At 40.1% G+C, this 18,187-nt stretch overlaps 1 protein-coding gene across 14 annotated transcripts in view; it reads right to left on the bottom strand.

The window, feature by feature from the left end:
* The window catches only part of C5H4orf33 (chromosome 5 C4orf33 homolog), a 33,148-nt gene that overhangs the window by 14,618 nt on the left and 343 nt on the right, over window positions 1-18,187 (bottom strand). For 4 of the 14 annotated variants that reach the window (XR_010601780.1, XM_042860033.2, XM_065597710.1 and 1 more), the window contains exons 2-7: window positions 14,267-14,371; window positions 8,214-8,289; window positions 7,589-7,851; window positions 5,146-5,206; window positions 4,850-4,901; window positions 4,523-4,722 (exon numbers count right to left, since the gene is read on the bottom strand). Coding sequence is in view for 13 of the 14 variants with exons in the window: in XM_042860033.2 (XP_042715967.1) it covers window positions 4,523-4,722; window positions 4,850-4,901; window positions 5,146-5,206; window positions 7,589-7,769 (494 nt within the window). In the remaining variant the exon portion in view is untranslated. Of the gene's footprint in view, window positions 1-1,562; window positions 2,473-4,522; window positions 4,723-4,849; window positions 4,902-5,145; window positions 5,207-7,588; window positions 7,852-7,963; window positions 8,069-8,213; window positions 8,290-14,266; window positions 14,372-17,986; window positions 18,168-18,187 lie in introns of those variants that run through there. The other 10 variants (XM_042860031.2, XM_065597705.1, XM_024110354.3 and 7 more) reach the window with 7 other exon arrangements.

Raw genomic sequence — 18,187 nt, 5'->3', positions numbered from 1 at the left:
AGAAAAAGCCATAACAAGATCCAATGGCTGGAAATTGAAGCTAGACCAATTTAGATTGGAAATATTTTTTAAGAGAGTAACTAACCCTCGAAAGAACTTACTTTGGGACATGGTGGATTCTCCAACATTTGAAGTTTTATTTAAAGACTCATATTAGAAAAAGATATGCTAGAAGTTAAACAGAAGTTATGGCCTTGGTGCAAAAGTTACTGAATGAGGTTCTATGGCCATGATACAGAATAGGTCAGAGTAGATAATCATAATGTCCCTTTCTGTCCTTAAAATCTATGAAGTTCTGCCAAGGGCCAGCTTCACAGTCATGGGCTAGGACAATGGCAGAGTCAGAGAGGGAGCAGGAATGGAACCCTGCAAGGAGCTCAGCTGAAGAGGCCTGAGAATTGTCTAGGAAGCTGTGTTGAAAGAAGACGGGGAAAAAGTTAAGTAGAACAATCACTTCACAGGTTTGGAGCCCAGATTGGGAACAGAGGTCTCAGCACACCCACCCCCCCCCCCGTTCCTCAATCACCACAACTTGATGATCACAACTTGATGATCACCTGTTCTGTTCATTCCCTCTGGGGCACCTGGTATTGGCCACTGTCGGAAGACAGGATACCGGGCTAGATGGATAAGACTGGGTAAGCACTGGAATAAATTGCCTAGGGAGGTGGTGGAATCTCCATCATTGGAGATTTTTAAGAGCAGGTTAGATAAACACAGTCAGGAATGGTCTAGATAATACTTTGTCATGCCATGAGTGCAGGGGGGACTGGACTAAATGACCTCTCAAGGTCCCTTCCAGTCCTAGGATTCTATGGACCTTTGGTCTGACCCAGTATGGCCGTTCTTATGTACAGGGGGCAAACTGACTTCCCTGCCAGAAGAAGAAGGAAAGGACTGAGTCAGAGAATTGAGAGAGAGCGGGAAAAGAATTACTGAGGCCAGAAGGGGGCTAGCACACTGTATTGTTTACTGGAGCTTTTGGTTTGCCCCAGAAGACTTTTGGTTTGGCTGGAGGACCAATGCTCCCAACTCACCCAGCACTGTGATCATCTAGTCGGACCCCAATCTGTTAAAAGGAAACCGAGGCCACATTTACACTAGCGTGGATACTGTGGTACAGTTACAATGCTGCAGTTTTGCCACTGTAGCATTGTAAATGCTTGCTATGTTGACAGAGGAGGGGTTTCCATTGATAATAGGTGATGATAGGTAATCCACCTCTCAGAGATGCAAGAATTCTTCTGTCGACTTAGGTCAACCTAACTACATTGCACAGAGTGTGAAATTTTTCACAGCCCTAAGCAATGTAGTTATGTCAATCTAATTTTTAAGTGTAGACCTGGCCTGAGGCTAGCAGCACTGGATGTTGGCTGCATGTCACAGGGGATATTAAAACCCAAGTTTCCTGACTCCAGTCTGGTGCCCTATCCATTAGACCATACTGCCCTCCATATGTATAGTACATGTTCAGTTGTTACTGGTGGAACTCCACCATGTGCTAGGCACTATACCAACACAAGAAAGCATGGGTCATATCCCAAAGAACCTACACTCTACAATTTTATTTTTTACTTTTATTTTTTAATACATAAAGGAATACTATACATCCCCCAAAACAAGACACTGAGGAAAGAATAATTATTCTATTTTGGTTACCTTATTAATTATGCAACTCTGTTATGTCATAATTGTTGTTAAATACAATATAACAAACCCCATCGTAGAATCAGCATTCCATAACATACAAGTCAAATAATGTTACATAAATACTATGAAAAAGCTCAAGATTGAGTTAATAGGACAGATATATCACTTAATTACCAGTGGTAACAGGAATCACAATGGCAACAGTTATGAAAAACCATGTAGCAGTGAAAAATCTCTCTAAATATTTGGAGATCTCTCAATGTAAAGGAGAAATGCGGAGATTATACTGTATAACCTGAGATATTCCAGCTCAAACATTGGATTTTTCCAAGAATTCTAACCTGAATAAATATAACCTAGATGTACAACCCTAGTTAGAGTATCTTTTTCTCTGCACTAGCAGGCCCAAGGGCATAGACTGAATGACTTAAATGGGCTCACCTCCATGTTACATGAACATGCAAGTTCCACATTTGTATCTTGATGAGGTAATACAAAAGAAGCTTTGACCATTTCCCATGATTTTTAGATGCAACTGCTGCAGATAATAGACTTTTTAAAAGATTGACTTTTTTTGGTGCTTAAAAAGGCTTTCAAACCCTCATTTTTTATGACATTTATAAATGCATACTAAAGCTCTTATCACAGTTTAGCTGAAGAGGTTGGTTCCTATAGCTTCAACCATCTGGAATCATATCAAATATCTAATTTTTTTATCCATTTATCTAATCAGTTGACATCCACAGATTTGATTCAGGCTGTTTCCAATCTTCTCCCATTAACACCTTCAGGTTAAGTTGTTTGAAAAATTCCAAGCGATGGCTGTAAATAAAATGGGGGGAGGGGCAGGAAATTACTCAGGGTATGAGATTTGTTTCTTTACACTCAGAAGTTACGAATAAAAATGGTTGCATATCCATAAAAATAATTTAATATTTATTTTCCTGAGTTCTTGGACAGTGACATAACCGGTATTCTATTTATTTTCCATACTGTTTTGTGAGAACTAGATCTAATAAATTAGGAAAATATAGAGCTGTGTAAGACTTCAACAAATCTTGCACTGAAAATATGGGTCCAAAACCACAGCTACAGCCAACCAACACACAGCACACATTGGGTGTAAAGTTAGCTAGCATTAAGCTCACCTTTAAACTCCTGCACTCTTTGAGCTGCTGTGCACTGGGCCAGTTTCCAAACTTAAGTAAAAGCAGCCTGATGGCTGATCTAATGGACACTGGCTGCTAATGGAGGCTGAAACTGCAGTTGGTGAATCACTCCAGTAAAAAGGGAGACCCACTTCACCCCTTGCTTTCAACCACATCTTCCAGGTTAGCAGTAGAGAGGGAATCTGGTGTAGGACCCTAACTATTGGAGGATCACCGCTGTCACTGGAATGACCTTCTCCTTGCCTGTTATACTGGCTCTATGTCCAGAATCCACCAGTGATGTGACTTAAAGCTCAAGGTCTAGCCCAAAGACAGTACTTAGCCAAGTTTCTCCCTCCTTCCCCCTCCCCAAATAGGCAAGAATGAGAATGATGGGAACACCGCTTATTTCCATTAATAATTATTATTAATTTACTTTTAGAGCAATGGTGGGATGGGGGAAAACGGTTGGAGAACATTAGTAAACATGAACAGGAGATTTGGAGGAAAAGGAAAAGAGGAAAACGACATCAAAGGCAGAAAAAAAACCAGAGTGGAGTAAAATGAAGCTGGTATAAAGGGATGGGTACACAGGGCTTGAAATCTCTTTCCCATTTACACAAGAATGAAATTAAAGCTATGCATAAAATCCTGATTAAAACCCTGTAAAAATCCTTGCTTGGTGCATCCCTTTGGGCCACTCTACTGGAGCATTAGAATACTAGATGTCTTCTTTCCATTACATATGCTGTAGTCATAAGTACCAGCCAGTAAATCATGTAATACAGCTCACACTATGCTAGTATCACGTAACTGTTAAAGGGAAAGATTTCCCCCCCCCCCTCTTTTCAAATAACCTTTTCATCTTTCTTCATTTGATTTAATTCTTAAGAGTCAAAAATCAATAGTAAAGATGAATTACACAACAAAGCTGAAATTGCAATAAATAATCTATTTATATGCGGGATACTCCCCCATACCAAGGTTTGGGGAGATTTCACACAAATATTGTTAGATATTCCATAAATTCTTTCCTTCCCCCATAAAATCCTTCTAGCACTCCCTTGTTTGCTGCAAAAGATAAGGCATTCTTCTTAAACAACACAAATATCAGAAGCCTTACTGCACAGAAGTAGCAATTAGTATTATAACCCAGTTCATCGTTGTCTGAGTTCACTTCATGGTCAGGGCAATAAATAGGCCCAAAATGGAATCCGGGTGAGGTCATGCTTGTCTCTTTTTCTTTTAATATTACAATCTCTTTCAACTGATTTAGTCAGTCCCCCTTTACTGCAATCAATTCCAAAATGAGAAACTAGGCTAGGGCTGTCATGAATAGTAGAGAACAAACAAAGCAGGTCCACTGGAGATGCAGATAGTAAGATTATTACTGGTTGGCATTTCAAAGGGTGTTCTAGGCAGGGAACCGTGGGACAATCAAATTGATCTTGTTGAGAAAGGTGATGAAACAGATGCCATTGGTGTTGAAAGCATCATTTGCTATGCACTTAAGGGATAGCAGTAAAAATCAACCTCTAATTACAGCTATCTGCCACAAAGCTCTTTACACACAGCAGAGTGCTTGTGAAACTGGTGCTTAGCAGCATAATTAAAGCACTAGGATGGTAGTCTTAAATTTCTAACTAAATGAACTCCATTTTACAAAATTTTCTCCAAGACTCCTATTATATATTGTGATGCAGATGAGATAATTCTCTACTTACAAATCCGGTTTCTGTCCTTTCTGTATTTCATGCTGAGGCACAGGGTAAAGTGCTTCATACGTTCTCTTTGCTTCTGATCCATGAATTGCAAATGCATTAAACTTGTCAGTGCATGGTGGAAAATAACTCCAAGGGAGATGAGCTCTGCCTTCCCATTTGGTCTCTGTTCTGGACACTTCAAATGTTAAAGCAAGTTCTTGCTATGTTAGAGCAATAAAAAAAGCAAAAGAAAGGCAGTTGTTTCTTATTTGAAAGATAAAGATCAACTAGATACTAAGAAAGGATGTTAGTTTTCCATACTTTTATGGAAAGCATTTTATCACTTACTTTCCATACTCTTCTTCTGCCAGAAAGCAACAGCAATAAATGTTGTCCATGGCTGACCATATTAAAATAGAGCAACAACGTTATTCAACTGAAGTAAACTATTAGTATACTCCTATATTCACATATGTAATGGGAACTCATACATATCTCAGGGCTGAAGTAGCTTCCACAACTGTTGTATTCCCTACCACACCTCCACACTTATGTGTGTCTGAGTGAACATTAGAAATGCTAATATAATGGCATTGAAAATATAAGGTGACATTTTAAAAACAATAGAAAAGCACTGTACTTACGGACAGAGTTCAACTTCTAAGTACCGCTTAGTTGTCTCACTCAAGAAAAATGCTTCTACAACTGAAAACAAAGAAACAAACAAAAACCCCATGCATACTATCAATATAATATGGTAATTACTTATTCTGTTCCGCCTCTGAACTTCTCACTAAATAAAATATTTTATTCTCTATTTATGCAGAAATTTAGCCTACAATGTTCTAGAATTCCACTAATTGTACATATGCCATCAGCAGTTTCTAAGATATTCTGAATAATATGCCACAATCATAATTTAGAATGGCAATGCCTTTTTTTTTTAATATAAAACAACTGTCACCATAAGGAGCTTTATAAAAAAAAGCAGCAATAAAGGGGTTATTTTGATTTTGCTTTGTTCTATCTAACCACCAGGTCTCAAGCTGGAGTCAACCAGAAAAAGATAGTTCTGCTAACTGATGTTAGCTGTCAACGGAACAAAAGTAGCAACAGCTCAGAAGCACTTCACTTTTGATGCCTAATGTGAGTGAAATTGGTTAAGACTTAGTGATTGTAATCAATTGCACTCACAGTAGACATCATAGGTAAAGCACTTAAGTGCAGGAACCTGGTGCTATGAATTTCCAATCTCCTGGCTTGAACATGAAATACAAAACAAAAAAAAGAAAGAAAAAGAAAAACAGAGGCATACACGTGCATGCACACAAAGATTAAGTGCACCCAGAGGCCTGTCATTAAGACCAGCTGAAGCAGGAATCCTTGGAGGAGGATACAAACAGCCAAAGAATAAAATGTTTGGACTGTAAAAGCCACTGGCTTTTCCGGAGGATGACTGACTCTGGAGAGAGAAGTAGTGTTCTAAGGCAGCAGGCATACTTGGAAGCAAGCGGTCCTTGTTGTATCACCCTTCAGGAGAAGTTGATGGGAAAGTGTATGATAAGGGAGAGGTATAATAAGGTATTCATGGCCTGAATACCGCACCACTTTCAGATTAGTAAAGAATTTTAAATATCAATCTTGAGGTCATTTATTGCAGTGTCAGAACAAAGTACAGTACTCACTCACCATGTACTTTTTCAGAGCAAGAAATAGAGGTTATTGATTTCGGCTATAGAAAGGAATAAATACAATTTACTATCTATTTATTAAATTATTTTGGTTGTATTTTGCATTAATCTTGACTTTTTAGACACAATTAATTTTGTGGGTAATAGGTGTTAACAACTTATTGGTAGATCGCTAGTATTAGTGCTTTGATAATCACAACAGAAGATGGAGCATTGCTGGAAACAACAGACTGACCCATTCACAACAGCACAACTGAAAAAGGAAAAAAGAATGACATACAGAAAAAAAAAGAAACAACAGTGCTGTTGTAAAAATAAATTTTGGGATAGGCATAATTTTGCACTGAAGATTACATGAACTAATAACATTTCTCTGTTTTTATATACTGTGTTTGTGATCAATTTTGTTTGACAGTAGCCTCCTGCAAATGTATTATCTCTCAAATAGATTCCCATCGGAAGAAGTTCAATAACTGATGATCTAAGTTACCAAAATTTGCCAGTTACTGGTTTAGAGTTTAAACTATTACTGGTTTAAATTCAGTTGTCTGTTTCTTTAAGGAAAAGTATAATCATCATTCATTAGGATTAACACAATTGCCACTCTATCTGTACATTTCTAAATATACACTCCTCCCCTCTCATCTTTAGAATGAGACATAAAAACTAAGCTCCTTACCATTACTTGTCATGACTCTATCCCTCTATACTTTTCCCTCTAAACTACACTCCATCCCTCTACACTTTTTAATAACAAAAATCAAATATTTTTTAATTAAACAAACCACATGTCTACACTTAACTTTTTTTAAAAAAAAATCTTATTTAGGTATTTACACTCTGTTTGCCTCATATATTCATGCTGTTTCAATCAGATAACACATTCACTTCCTTTCCCAAACTAATGTGACTTGTTGTATGTGCTATTAAACAATTAACCACGACCCTTTGTTCCAAGGTTGACTGTATTTCTATAATGGGAGAATTGATTTACATATATACACACACACACAATGTAAAGTTTGTAAGTTGTTTAAGGACCTTTCTGAATGCAAGGTGTCATCATAAATAAGTAGTCATTATTAGTAGCGAAGTGTTTTCTTGAACGCTCAACATTCTTTCTTCCCTTAATATGCTAACTTTACAGTCTCACCAGACTTCGTCTTTAAGGGAACTGTACTGTGATCAAAGAATCACAATTTGTAACAAATAGATTTAATGCATCTGTCGGTTCAAGCTATATTAGCCTGGTGAAATAACTTGCCACAGGAATTAAAACAAAAAATAGATACGTCAACTACACAGGAACACTAATATCTACACTGGTACACAAATTAAGTATACTGCTCGAGGTATTACACAAGATTTTTGTTTGCAATAAAACATTTCCACTTACCCTCGTAGTCCCACAGTCCACTGAAAGGCTTTCCTGGCTCTCCAAGTGGTGCTGGAGGATCATTAAAGAAGGGAGCACTTACTTCCATCAGCAATCCTGCATTGCCTGACTTCAGCCTGACAGTTACTGGCTCATGACTCACTGGTAAACTGTCCCATGTGTGTTCAATTTTAAATTCCATCTAACTATTTTATAAACAAACTGGAAATGGAAGTATGTCAACAATTCCAGATTAGCCGAAAAGACTGTCCTGTTGGTATTGTCTAAAGGAAGAGAAAAAAAAAAAATTTACAAAACTGTATGCAATGTTATTTTGTTATCCTAAGCATGAAACGCAAAGAAAGTTAGCACATGGGATAATTGATCTCTTTGTACCTGATCTTTCAGTTCTTTCTGATGAGGAAAATGCAAATGAATGTCAGTGGGACTTCTCCCATGAATAAGAGCTACAGGATGATGCCCTTTAAATGGAAGGACTAGCTTAAAGAAAATTGAGCAAAATTAAAATGAAAGACTGCACAGAGGCCATAAAATGGATTAATATTCTTGTCACAGCTTAATACGGTTAATTGCAAATTCTGCTTTTCACATACAAGGATTGATAAAATAAGCTTGGTCATAGTACCTTAAAAACAGAGGTCAGATTCAGTCATTGCATACAAATGCAGCTCTGCTGAAGTCAAAGGAGTTGCACTAGTTTGCTGCAAAAAAGAATTTGGCTAAATGAGTTTTATAATAAAAGCAAATTCTGCACACTGTTTAAAATTTTAGAAAAAGCAGCCAAGCTCAAATATTAAGATGGTCACAACATGCACTTAATTAAAAAAAAAAAAACTTATTCCTGGGCTATACACATAGTCCTGGAACCCTAAAATTCATCCTTTTCTGAAGGAAAAAAAGCAAGGAGATCTTGTTTTTTCAAAACAGGACCTCAGGGTTATTCAATGAAACTCACCCTGTAGTACAGGAACATATGATGTAATCCTGATCCCACATTCAAAACATCAATAAAATGACTCTGTGTGTGGAGGGTCCAATAGAAGGATTTGGAAACATGTGGGGCTAAGATATGTTTCTCTACCCCTCATCACACACACGCAGTCCATGGCTGCTTCTGGTACTGTAGTCTATTGGAGTGTCCATGGCCAACTATGTTCCCATATGCAGGGATTGTAGGCAAAAGATAGGTAATGTCCTGCCCCTCTGACCCATCACAACCACCTCCCCCACTCCCCGCCCCCCCCATAGAGTGGATTGTCACAAAGCTGGCTCTTCAGTGCTCAGGTGGTTGCAAAATACTCTGCATGACAGCTGGTCCCCACCTGCAGGCCATGAATCGGGTGGTTCCACTTAGGCCTTTCTGTATAATAATATCTTAACATGAGAATTTTTTTTTTTAAATAAATGTCAGAAAATTTGAAAAACAACATTTTAAAACAAATGCAAAACAAAATGTATGTACTTGTTGCTAGTTAATGCTTTCAGGAATCTTACACTTGCATAATTAAAATAAATAAAATTGCCAAGCGATTCATTTAGAATAAGATTCAATTACTTTTGTTATTTTGAAAATACAATCTCCCAAGTTAAGATTAAGAAATGGCAACTGTGCATGTGCACATAAACATTATCTTCCACAAATTGTCAAAGATGTTTACCAAAACAATCAACATCTATTCTACATTAGACCAAACTATAAATTTCCACTGCAAAATGCATCTTCACTGATTTGTGAATGTAAAAATCAATTTATTTCATGGCAAAGTAACATGTAATACCTATTTTGTAAACATCAAAATATAAGAAATTAAAATTATTAGAGAACAGTTGGCACTAAGGATTGCTCTGCTGTAAGCCAATAAAATGCAGGGATTTAAGAACCAAACCAACATTTCAACTCATTAAACCCATTGCTGAGTCTTTATTTTCATAGCAGCATGAATTAAGGACCATGCACTCAAGTAACTTTTCAGCTAAAAGGTAAACTGTAAAGCTGATACTTTTAAAGGTTATCTGCAAATAAACCACCATATTCTGCTACTGACTATTTACACACATCTTCAATGAAATTAATGCGGAGTGGGGTGGTTTAAAACAAAGAACCTTCTGTGAAGGAAGTGGAGATGTAATAATTTAAGAATAATATACGTTGACCTGGTTATTGGAATGTTTACTGTATGGATATATTGGTTAGTTTAGTAGTTGGGCTGTAATGAAAATAAGCAGCAAGGAAGAATAGCTCAATGTAAGCCACCTCTCAGCAAACACTTGAGGGTTTACTCCTGGGGGAATTCTGCACCACCGCGCATGCACAGAATTTACATCCCCTCACAGATTTCTTTGCTTCCCCACAGAAAACTGACTTTCTGATGGGGAAGCAATGGGAAGCCACAGGATCAGTCACGCAAGCCTCCCCAGCAGTATATTTCAGGTACCCCGGGCAGTCAGAAGAGAGGTAAATCACTGTGATGCAGGGGGCGGGACTGGGGAAAACCCGGCTGGTGGCTTCTACCCCGCGCCAGGCTCAGCTGCTAGTCCCAACTGGGCTGGGGAGAACGGGACTTCCTCTTCCCTTACACAGCATCTGGGGCTGGATCAGACCCACCCCCAGATTTCTCCCTCAGCTGCAGAAAGCTCTGCAAACTCCCCCCTCTCCCCAGCTTCCTGAACCCATTGCTCCTCAGCTTCAGGGGCAGGGATCCCTGTATAGGGAGCTGCTCCCTCATCTGCCCAACCCCTATGCATCCAGACCCTCTCATACCAAAAGCCTTCTGCCAAGCCTCACCTTCCCACACCCAGAACCCCCAGATGAGCCCCACTCCCCATGCACCTGGACCCCCGACTGAGCCCCCCACACCCAGACCTCCCTGCCAAGCTCTATACCCCCAAGCCTAGACCCCCCCTGCTGAGCCCCAAGCACTGTCACCTGGACCCCCCTGCAGAATCCCCTTACCATTCCACCCAGAACTCCCCAACAAGCCCCTGTGCATCCGGACCCCACACTGAGCTGCCCGTACCCAAATTGCCCCACACAGAACCCCCTCCCCCTCCACCCCTGGATCCCTTCACACTAAGCCCCTCCACACTTGGATCCTGCCTTGCTGAGCCAGCCTGTCTGCATCTGGCACAGAGGGGAAGGCACAAGTGATGTGTTTCTGGGACAGGCCCGGTCCTTGCGCTGTCAGGGTTGGGTGCAGCCTCACCGCTGAGTCCGTATCCCAGGGGCCAGCTGCACAGTGATCTCCCATCTCTGTGCAGCCAGTGACCTGTGCTCCTCAATGCCATGCTGGAGCCTCCACATTTATTTGACAAATAAAATTTGCAGAATTTTAAAATATTGTGCACAGAATTTTTATTTTTTTGGCGCAGAATGCCTTCAGGAGAAAGGGTTGTTATGGGGTAATGGCTCTGAGGAATCTGTCTTGACTTCCTGCGGAGCCTACTGAACTGTTTTTTGATGACAAAGGAAAAGTCTGGGAACTAACAAGAACAAAAGAACTCTGGTTAGATAAAAAGAGACTGGAGAGCTGTTAGAGACTGGAAAGTAGCTGGGGAGCTGTTAGGGGAAAGCAGACACCCCAAACCAGCTGGGGTGTCAAAAGAAATTCAGCCTGTCAAGGCCAACATGAAGGGATTGTAAGTCATTAGATATGCATGTAGACTGTGTTGGTTTATAATCCTTTTTCTCTAAATTATTTGCTCTATTAAAATAAACAATGATTTGGCTTTCTGGTCACCATATTTGCCTCTGTCACAGATTCCCAAAGGGAAGAACTCCACGTGTTGAACTCTGTTGGATCTGCTGGGAAAGCACAGTTGATATTACAGTCCAGGACCTGGTCTACCTTGGGTAAGAGTGGGAGAACTGTGGAATTCCAACCCAGGAGAGGTAAGGGCACAAGGCCTAACACCTGCGGGGATGCACTCAGAGAAACCAGAAAGAGAGGAAAGACGTAGCTAGCCCTGTACTCACGACGCCTTCCAACTACTCGGACACAATGGTAGTATAGGATATAATCTGAAATTCTGAAAACTTCATCCACTTCAACAATGTGTGCTGAATGCTCCATTAAGCAGCCTACTGCAGGAGGAATATTCTGCATGCTTTCTTTTATTCTTAAATACTAAAGGTCTATCCTTGTTGTGATGGGATAGCACCTGGTCAGCTGTGGCACTGCACTAAACACTATTCTAAAGAGCCACCAGACTCATCTGAACCCCTACAGACTAGTTTCTGTGAAGAAGCTTTCTATTTCTTATAATGTATAGTTATCAAGTTATAACATCTTGATCAAGTAGGCAGACAGCAAAGAATGTCCTCTGCCACTCTTTGTCATGGGAAACAGTACACTTCACCTGGTGTGGAGGGGGCAGAAAGGGTGTTTACCCATGTAAGGGCATGTCATTGTCAGGCCCAAAATTAGAAAATTTCAAAAACTGTATCAGATTTTAACATTATAAACAGGAGAAAAACATTCATACTTGTGTAGAAGCATTAGGTCTTATATCCTTTTTAGGCTGCAGCCACTGGAGGGCAACATGCTCACACAAACAGGTGATGGGACAGTAACTTTTGTAACAGTAGTTAGCTTTTAGAGGACAACGTGATCATATACTCTAACCAGGAGTGAATTACATCCAGCAGACAGTTGAGGCACGTACATACTGGGTAAGGATAGCCACACATAATTAGTAAATTATCTGGATAGAGCAGAGCTGTTTTGCTGTGTACTGCACTGTGCAGTAATTCCACAAACCATTCCAAGCTCTCTGTGCAAAGTTCATGCATCTGAACAGTGATCCAGTTTTTAGAAGTAAATTCACTGGTTGCAACTAAGCCAGGGGAAAGCCAGTCAGCCTTAATATTATGGTCTTCGGATTGTGATTATTTAGCACATAAACTGACAACTGTTAGATACAGTCATGCTTTTAGCAGGTTTCCATTAAATAACATATTTACATTGAAATATTAATACAATAAATATATATTAATGCAGTATCACCTTTTCCTTTAAAAGAATAGAGCCTAGCTCAATAAAATAACTAGAGTGAGGATAACTAGGTAAAGATACTCATGAAATGTGGAGACGCTAAAATGTATTGTTCTTCTCTGCATGGGAGAAAGATTTAAAACATGTTTGAAAATAATACTTATTTTTAAAAGCTCCCTTGGTCTTTGCAAACAAATAAGCAAATAAAGGGAACTCAAATATTGGGCCAATCACCTTAACAATGTCTCTTTAAATAATGTTTAAAAAAACAAAACAAATAAACAATTAATGTTCAATTCAATAAGATTTCATTGACATGAAAAGCTAGACTAATTCAGGATAGGGCCACAAACTGTGCGGGGCTTTATGGCTTGTTTCCTTTACTGTCAATTTCCGCTGTGGTGGCAGTTTGTTATGTAGCATGATCGCTCAAGCTGAAAAAAATAAAACTTAGTCAGCAAGGGCTAGAAAATGAGACCCAGGCACCAATTCTGCTAATACTTATGTATGTGAAATATGTGGCACTGTTCACATGCTTATGGTTAAGCACATACGTAAGTGTTTGCAGCACTGGGGCCTAAAGGAGAAGTAATAAGTAAAATGGTTCAGACCGTAGAAAAAGCAGAATTTAAAAGATTGCAGAAAAGTACTAGGCCAATGATTTCTTGGAAGGACAGCGGGAAGAAAAATAAATTCTAAAACAAAGCTAATGGAAGATCTTCTGTGGATAAATAAAACATACATTACCAAATGAACAAAATGGGGCAGGAATTAATGTCTAGTACATGAGATGATGCACCTTTTCATCTATACAGAACCGCAAAAGGGTTATATATTGTGGATAATCTTTTAGATGATTACTTTAATATTGAAAAAACTGTGTCTGAAAGATCTATCAGAAAAGGTCACTAATTGCATACATGAATCTTGAGACCTTGATCCTATAACTCCTTGTGCACTGAGCAGCAAGAGTATAAGGTGACTGTGCTTTGGAGACGTGTACACAGAGGATAGGTGTGGACATAACTAAGGCTGAGCAACTAGGGTTCGGATTCAGCTTCCACGGAAGTGAACAGAAAGATTCCCATTAACTTAAATGGGAGCTGGATGGGGCCCTATGTGTAATTCTCCACATTTAGTAAAAGTAAGCCCCAAGCCCACTGTGGACTTGTTCCCTTACTCTGAAGAGCTCAGGGTAAAAAAGGGCACAGAATGAGTGTGTCTCAGGATGTAAACAAAGCTTCATGCTCCCCGCCTGTATTAGACAGCTGTAATTTGGTGGTTATGCAGATCAGGATCTGATGCTTCCTTTGTCCTGCTCATCATTTTTACCTTGTGCCTACATGTACAACACACTGCACCCAGGGCCGGCTCCAGGCACCAGCTTCTCAAGAGCCGGCCCTGACTGCACCTGTACAATACAGGATCAAAACCCGTGTGTGTGTGCACATAACGTATATACTCATTCATAAACACTAGTAATAGTTTCTAAAAATAAAAATAGAATGTTGGTGCTATTATGGAGCTTTAGTGATGAGGCACTTTGGGTTTTCAGTCATTTATGTTCCATTATGTTTCTCCTCTCCCTCATTAGAAAAAATCTGGGGAAATCCAGAGATTATCCTTGCAGAAGACATAAAAACAACAATTTGTGAGAAGAAAAACAATAATGAAAAGATTTTCTTACCTCTTTGGTAGGTGGTTACAATTCCTGACAGCAGCAGGCACTGCTTCCCCTTAAGCATAAAACTTGACGGTAGTCTCAGAGGTTAAAATTATAGGAGAGCAAGTACTAGAAATAACAAGAAGAAATAATGCATCTTATTAAGATACTAGTAGCTGAAAGCCCATGCTCTTGCACAGGTGTAATTCAGGTGTCTAAAAAAGCTGAAAATGGCTGATAACTTAAAAATTGGATGGCAACGGTCTGTGAATCCCAGTTAAGATTGAACCTGCTGACATTCTAAACAAAAAGAGCTCTCAACCATGCACATAACTGTTTCTATTGCTTCACTCAGGCATTCCAGCCTTCAGTGATGTTTGGGGCTATTGTGTGTGCTAGCTGCATTCTGTGTGAGCGGCTATGTTGACTCGTGTATGGACTGTGTTGTGCTGAGACAGTTATGTTAGTTTGTACGAATGGCAAATGAGGGGTGCATGCTGCATGAGAAGCTGTGTGTGTTTGGAGTTACCGTGTATGATGGTTGTGTTGTGCTTGCGTTGATTTGGGTCTAGGGGCATGTGATAGGGTATACAAACCCCAGACTAGTAAGGAAGGGATTAAGCAGCTGCACTAGGCCCAGGCACCCCCCGCCCCATTCCCCCAATACCACATCACACATGCAAAGCATACATGACTTGGAGGAGGAACTCAGAAGAACAGGCCAGCAGACAGTAGAGGTAAACTGTCTTACATTTCAAGCTCCTGGGAAGGAATACTGCAGGAACTCCTGATGCCTGAGGCCAGGCTGTAGGGACTTTGCCACGCCCAGAGAAAACCTGTGATGCTGTGAAGGTCTGAGACTTTACTTTTGATTTCAGTTCTCTTTTATATGGGCAACTTAAAAATCAACATTAAAGGTCACATCCAAGTTTGTCATGCACTCTACAGATTCCAGTTATTTAATGCAAATAACAAGTTATGTCAGTCTCTAAGGTGCCACAAGTACTCCTGTTCTTTTTGCAGATAGACTAACACGGCTGCTACACTGAAAATAGTTATTTAATGTCTTTACTTAATTTGTTGGGGGAGAAAGGGGACTGGTAGGAAGTGATCCAGGAAAACAACACTTTTGGGGGCAGGACTTACATCCTACCACCGGACCCCAAACCAGAACCTGAGGGAACCAAGGGGGCAGGCCACCACAGGGCTGGAGAGAGCATCAACACCAGGAAAAGAAGAGATTGTTATGCTCATCTTGGCCACAAAGACATCCATGGTGAGTGAGCTCCCTTGGGGAGGGCGGGGGGGGGGGGGGGGGCGCGATTGTACGAGTCATCTCTGATATCACAATGATCTAGGACTCCAGGCATAGCATAGATACATGCCTTCCTGCAGTGATTCTCAAACAGGAGTACATGGGGACACACAGAGGTCTTCTGGGGGTACTCAACTCGTCTAGGTATTTGAATAGTTTTACAACAAACTACATGAAAAGGACTAGCTTAGTCAGTACAAACTAAAATTCCACACAACTTTTTTATACTGCTTTATGTACCATTCACTGAAATGTAAGTACAATATTAATATTTCAATTGATTTATTTTATAATTAAGTGGTAAAATGAGAAAGTAAGCTATTTTTTAGTAATAATGTGCTGACACTTTTGTATTTTTAGGTTTGATTTTGTAAGCAAATAGGTTTTAAGTGAGGTGAAACTTGGGGGTACACAAGGCAAATTAGGCTCCTGAACGGGGTACAGTAGTCTGGAAAGGTTGAGAGCCACTGCCTTACTGTAGCTGTACACCACACGGGTGTAACTCAAAGTCAAAATGGCTGAAAACCTGAAAGTTTGGCATTAAGAGACTGTGAAACACAGTTACATTGAACCTGGTGATATTCTGAACAAAAGCTCTCAACCATGCTTGTAGCTGCTTTCATTGCTTCACACTGAGTCAACAAACATCCTAGGTTTAAGAGTAAAGGGTGACATTCCTGGAATCTTACACCATGTCTACACTTCAAAATTACGTCGACCTAACTTCTATCGGCATACAGCCTCCACAATTATTAAATCGCTTGTGTGTGTGTGCATACTTGGCTCTTTGTGTCAGTGGTGTGTGTCCTCAGCCTGGGGCATTGTGTGACAGCCAGTAACTGTCAACATAAGCAACCTAATTACATTGACCGTGACTCTATACCACTCTGGGAAGTGGTGTTACTAAATAGGCATATGACACTTCCACAACTAGGTCAATGCAAGGCAAGTTACGTCGACCTAAGCATATAGTTTAGACCAGGCCTTACTCCACAGATTCAATATTACTATAGGGAAAAAATGCATATAAAAGATGGCTGAAAAGACAGCTGCTAGTATGAGAGGTATGCAAAACACAGAGGGACAAATTCTCTTCTCAGATATGTGGATACAACTCCCATAGGGCCAAATTCAGATGTTATATAAGCAGGTACAACTTTATTGATAATTTGGCCTATTGACTTAAGTGAGGTCTGTCTTCTGTACAGGAATGCAGAATTTTGCCTGTGCCTTCCTGCCATTTTCAGAACTCCATGCTCCACATTTGAAGAGTCTGGTAAAGGTCTTTGTAACATTAAAACATTAACTGCCTGACCTGAAGCCCTGATATGCACATTTTTTTTTGAATGTCCACAGATTTCCCTGCATAACAATTGCATGATCAAGCCTTAATGTGTGAGACAGCATATTGCAAATTGAGAGGAGCTGGTCACCATTCTATTCTTCAAGTGGAAGAAAACATTAACACCTAAATCTACATAGGTTGTTGCTTAAGAAACGGGTTAAAATAGTGACAGTACAAAGATATGTACTCCCCCAATAACTCTATGCTTGAGCATTTACTATAAGAAAACTCCAAAATGCTCACCAGTCAATTAAGATATGCAAATTCTGATTAAACGGGCTCTACAACAAAGGAACTTTCATAACCATGTGAAAAAACTTGTATAGCATAGCCTCAAGCTAACAATGTAAAACAATTAGCAGTGTTTGATTTATATACTCACAGCTCTTTGAGTGCATTAAATTACTTATTAAACATATAACTAAGCATGGAGCCAAAATTTACTGGTACTGGATTGTTTCTGCTATTGGCATCTCTACACACATCCCTTATAGTGCTAAAGAGAAATGGGATTTGGTGCTCACTATACCACATACTTTTTATAGTCAGAATAGATGCTCTAACAGTGACCAATACACATTTCTGGCTTATTTCAGGAATTCCCAACAAGGATAAAAATAAATTCCAGGAAAAAAATAGTATATGACCACATAATTCAAAACTATAATGCATACACACAAAGGGACCAAATTAAGGTTGAACACAGAACTGTAAATCTGGTGTTTGACTTCTGAGTTCTTGACTTTGCAATCCTAATAATGTTCTTTTTACTAATTGTTAATGTAGTTTTCTAGGTTTAAAAAAAGAAAACCACAAAAAAAACAAATTCCATCATATGGATATCCACACGGGTCATCAGCAGAGTTGGCTCCACTGCACAGAGGAAGCGCTGTTTCATTACTGTGTAGACTTCCCGGCTCCAGTTGGAGCTCGATCTCTAGGACCCTGTCACTTTGCAGGGTCCCAGAGCTCAGCCTTCAGTCACAGCCCAAACAACTATCTACAGGGCAATTAACCAGCCTGCAAGCTGGAGTCATCTGGCATAGGCCAGCCACGGGGGAGTCTAGTTGCAGTGTCGACATACCCTCCCTGGACCAGCACTGGAGGGGCGCGGGATGGGTGAGACACGTGCTCTCCTGGTGGGTTTCAGAGATACTGACGCTCAGGCCTGCTGGGGTCCATTCCAGTCCCCAAAGGGGAACGGGTTCTACTGGGGAGCGACTCTCCTGCTGGTCTCCTCCGCCCTAGCCCGCTGGCCCCGCCCACCCATGTGTGCCCAGCTCCC

This window comes from Chrysemys picta, chromosome 5 (assembly GCF_011386835.1).
Source record: "Chrysemys picta bellii isolate R12L10 chromosome 5, ASM1138683v2, whole genome shotgun sequence".
Classification (NCBI taxonomy): Eukaryota; Metazoa; Chordata; order Testudines; family Emydidae; genus Chrysemys; species Chrysemys picta.
The sequence above is the reverse complement of the archived record's forward strand: the minus strand, read 5'-3'. Positions and strand labels throughout refer to the sequence as shown.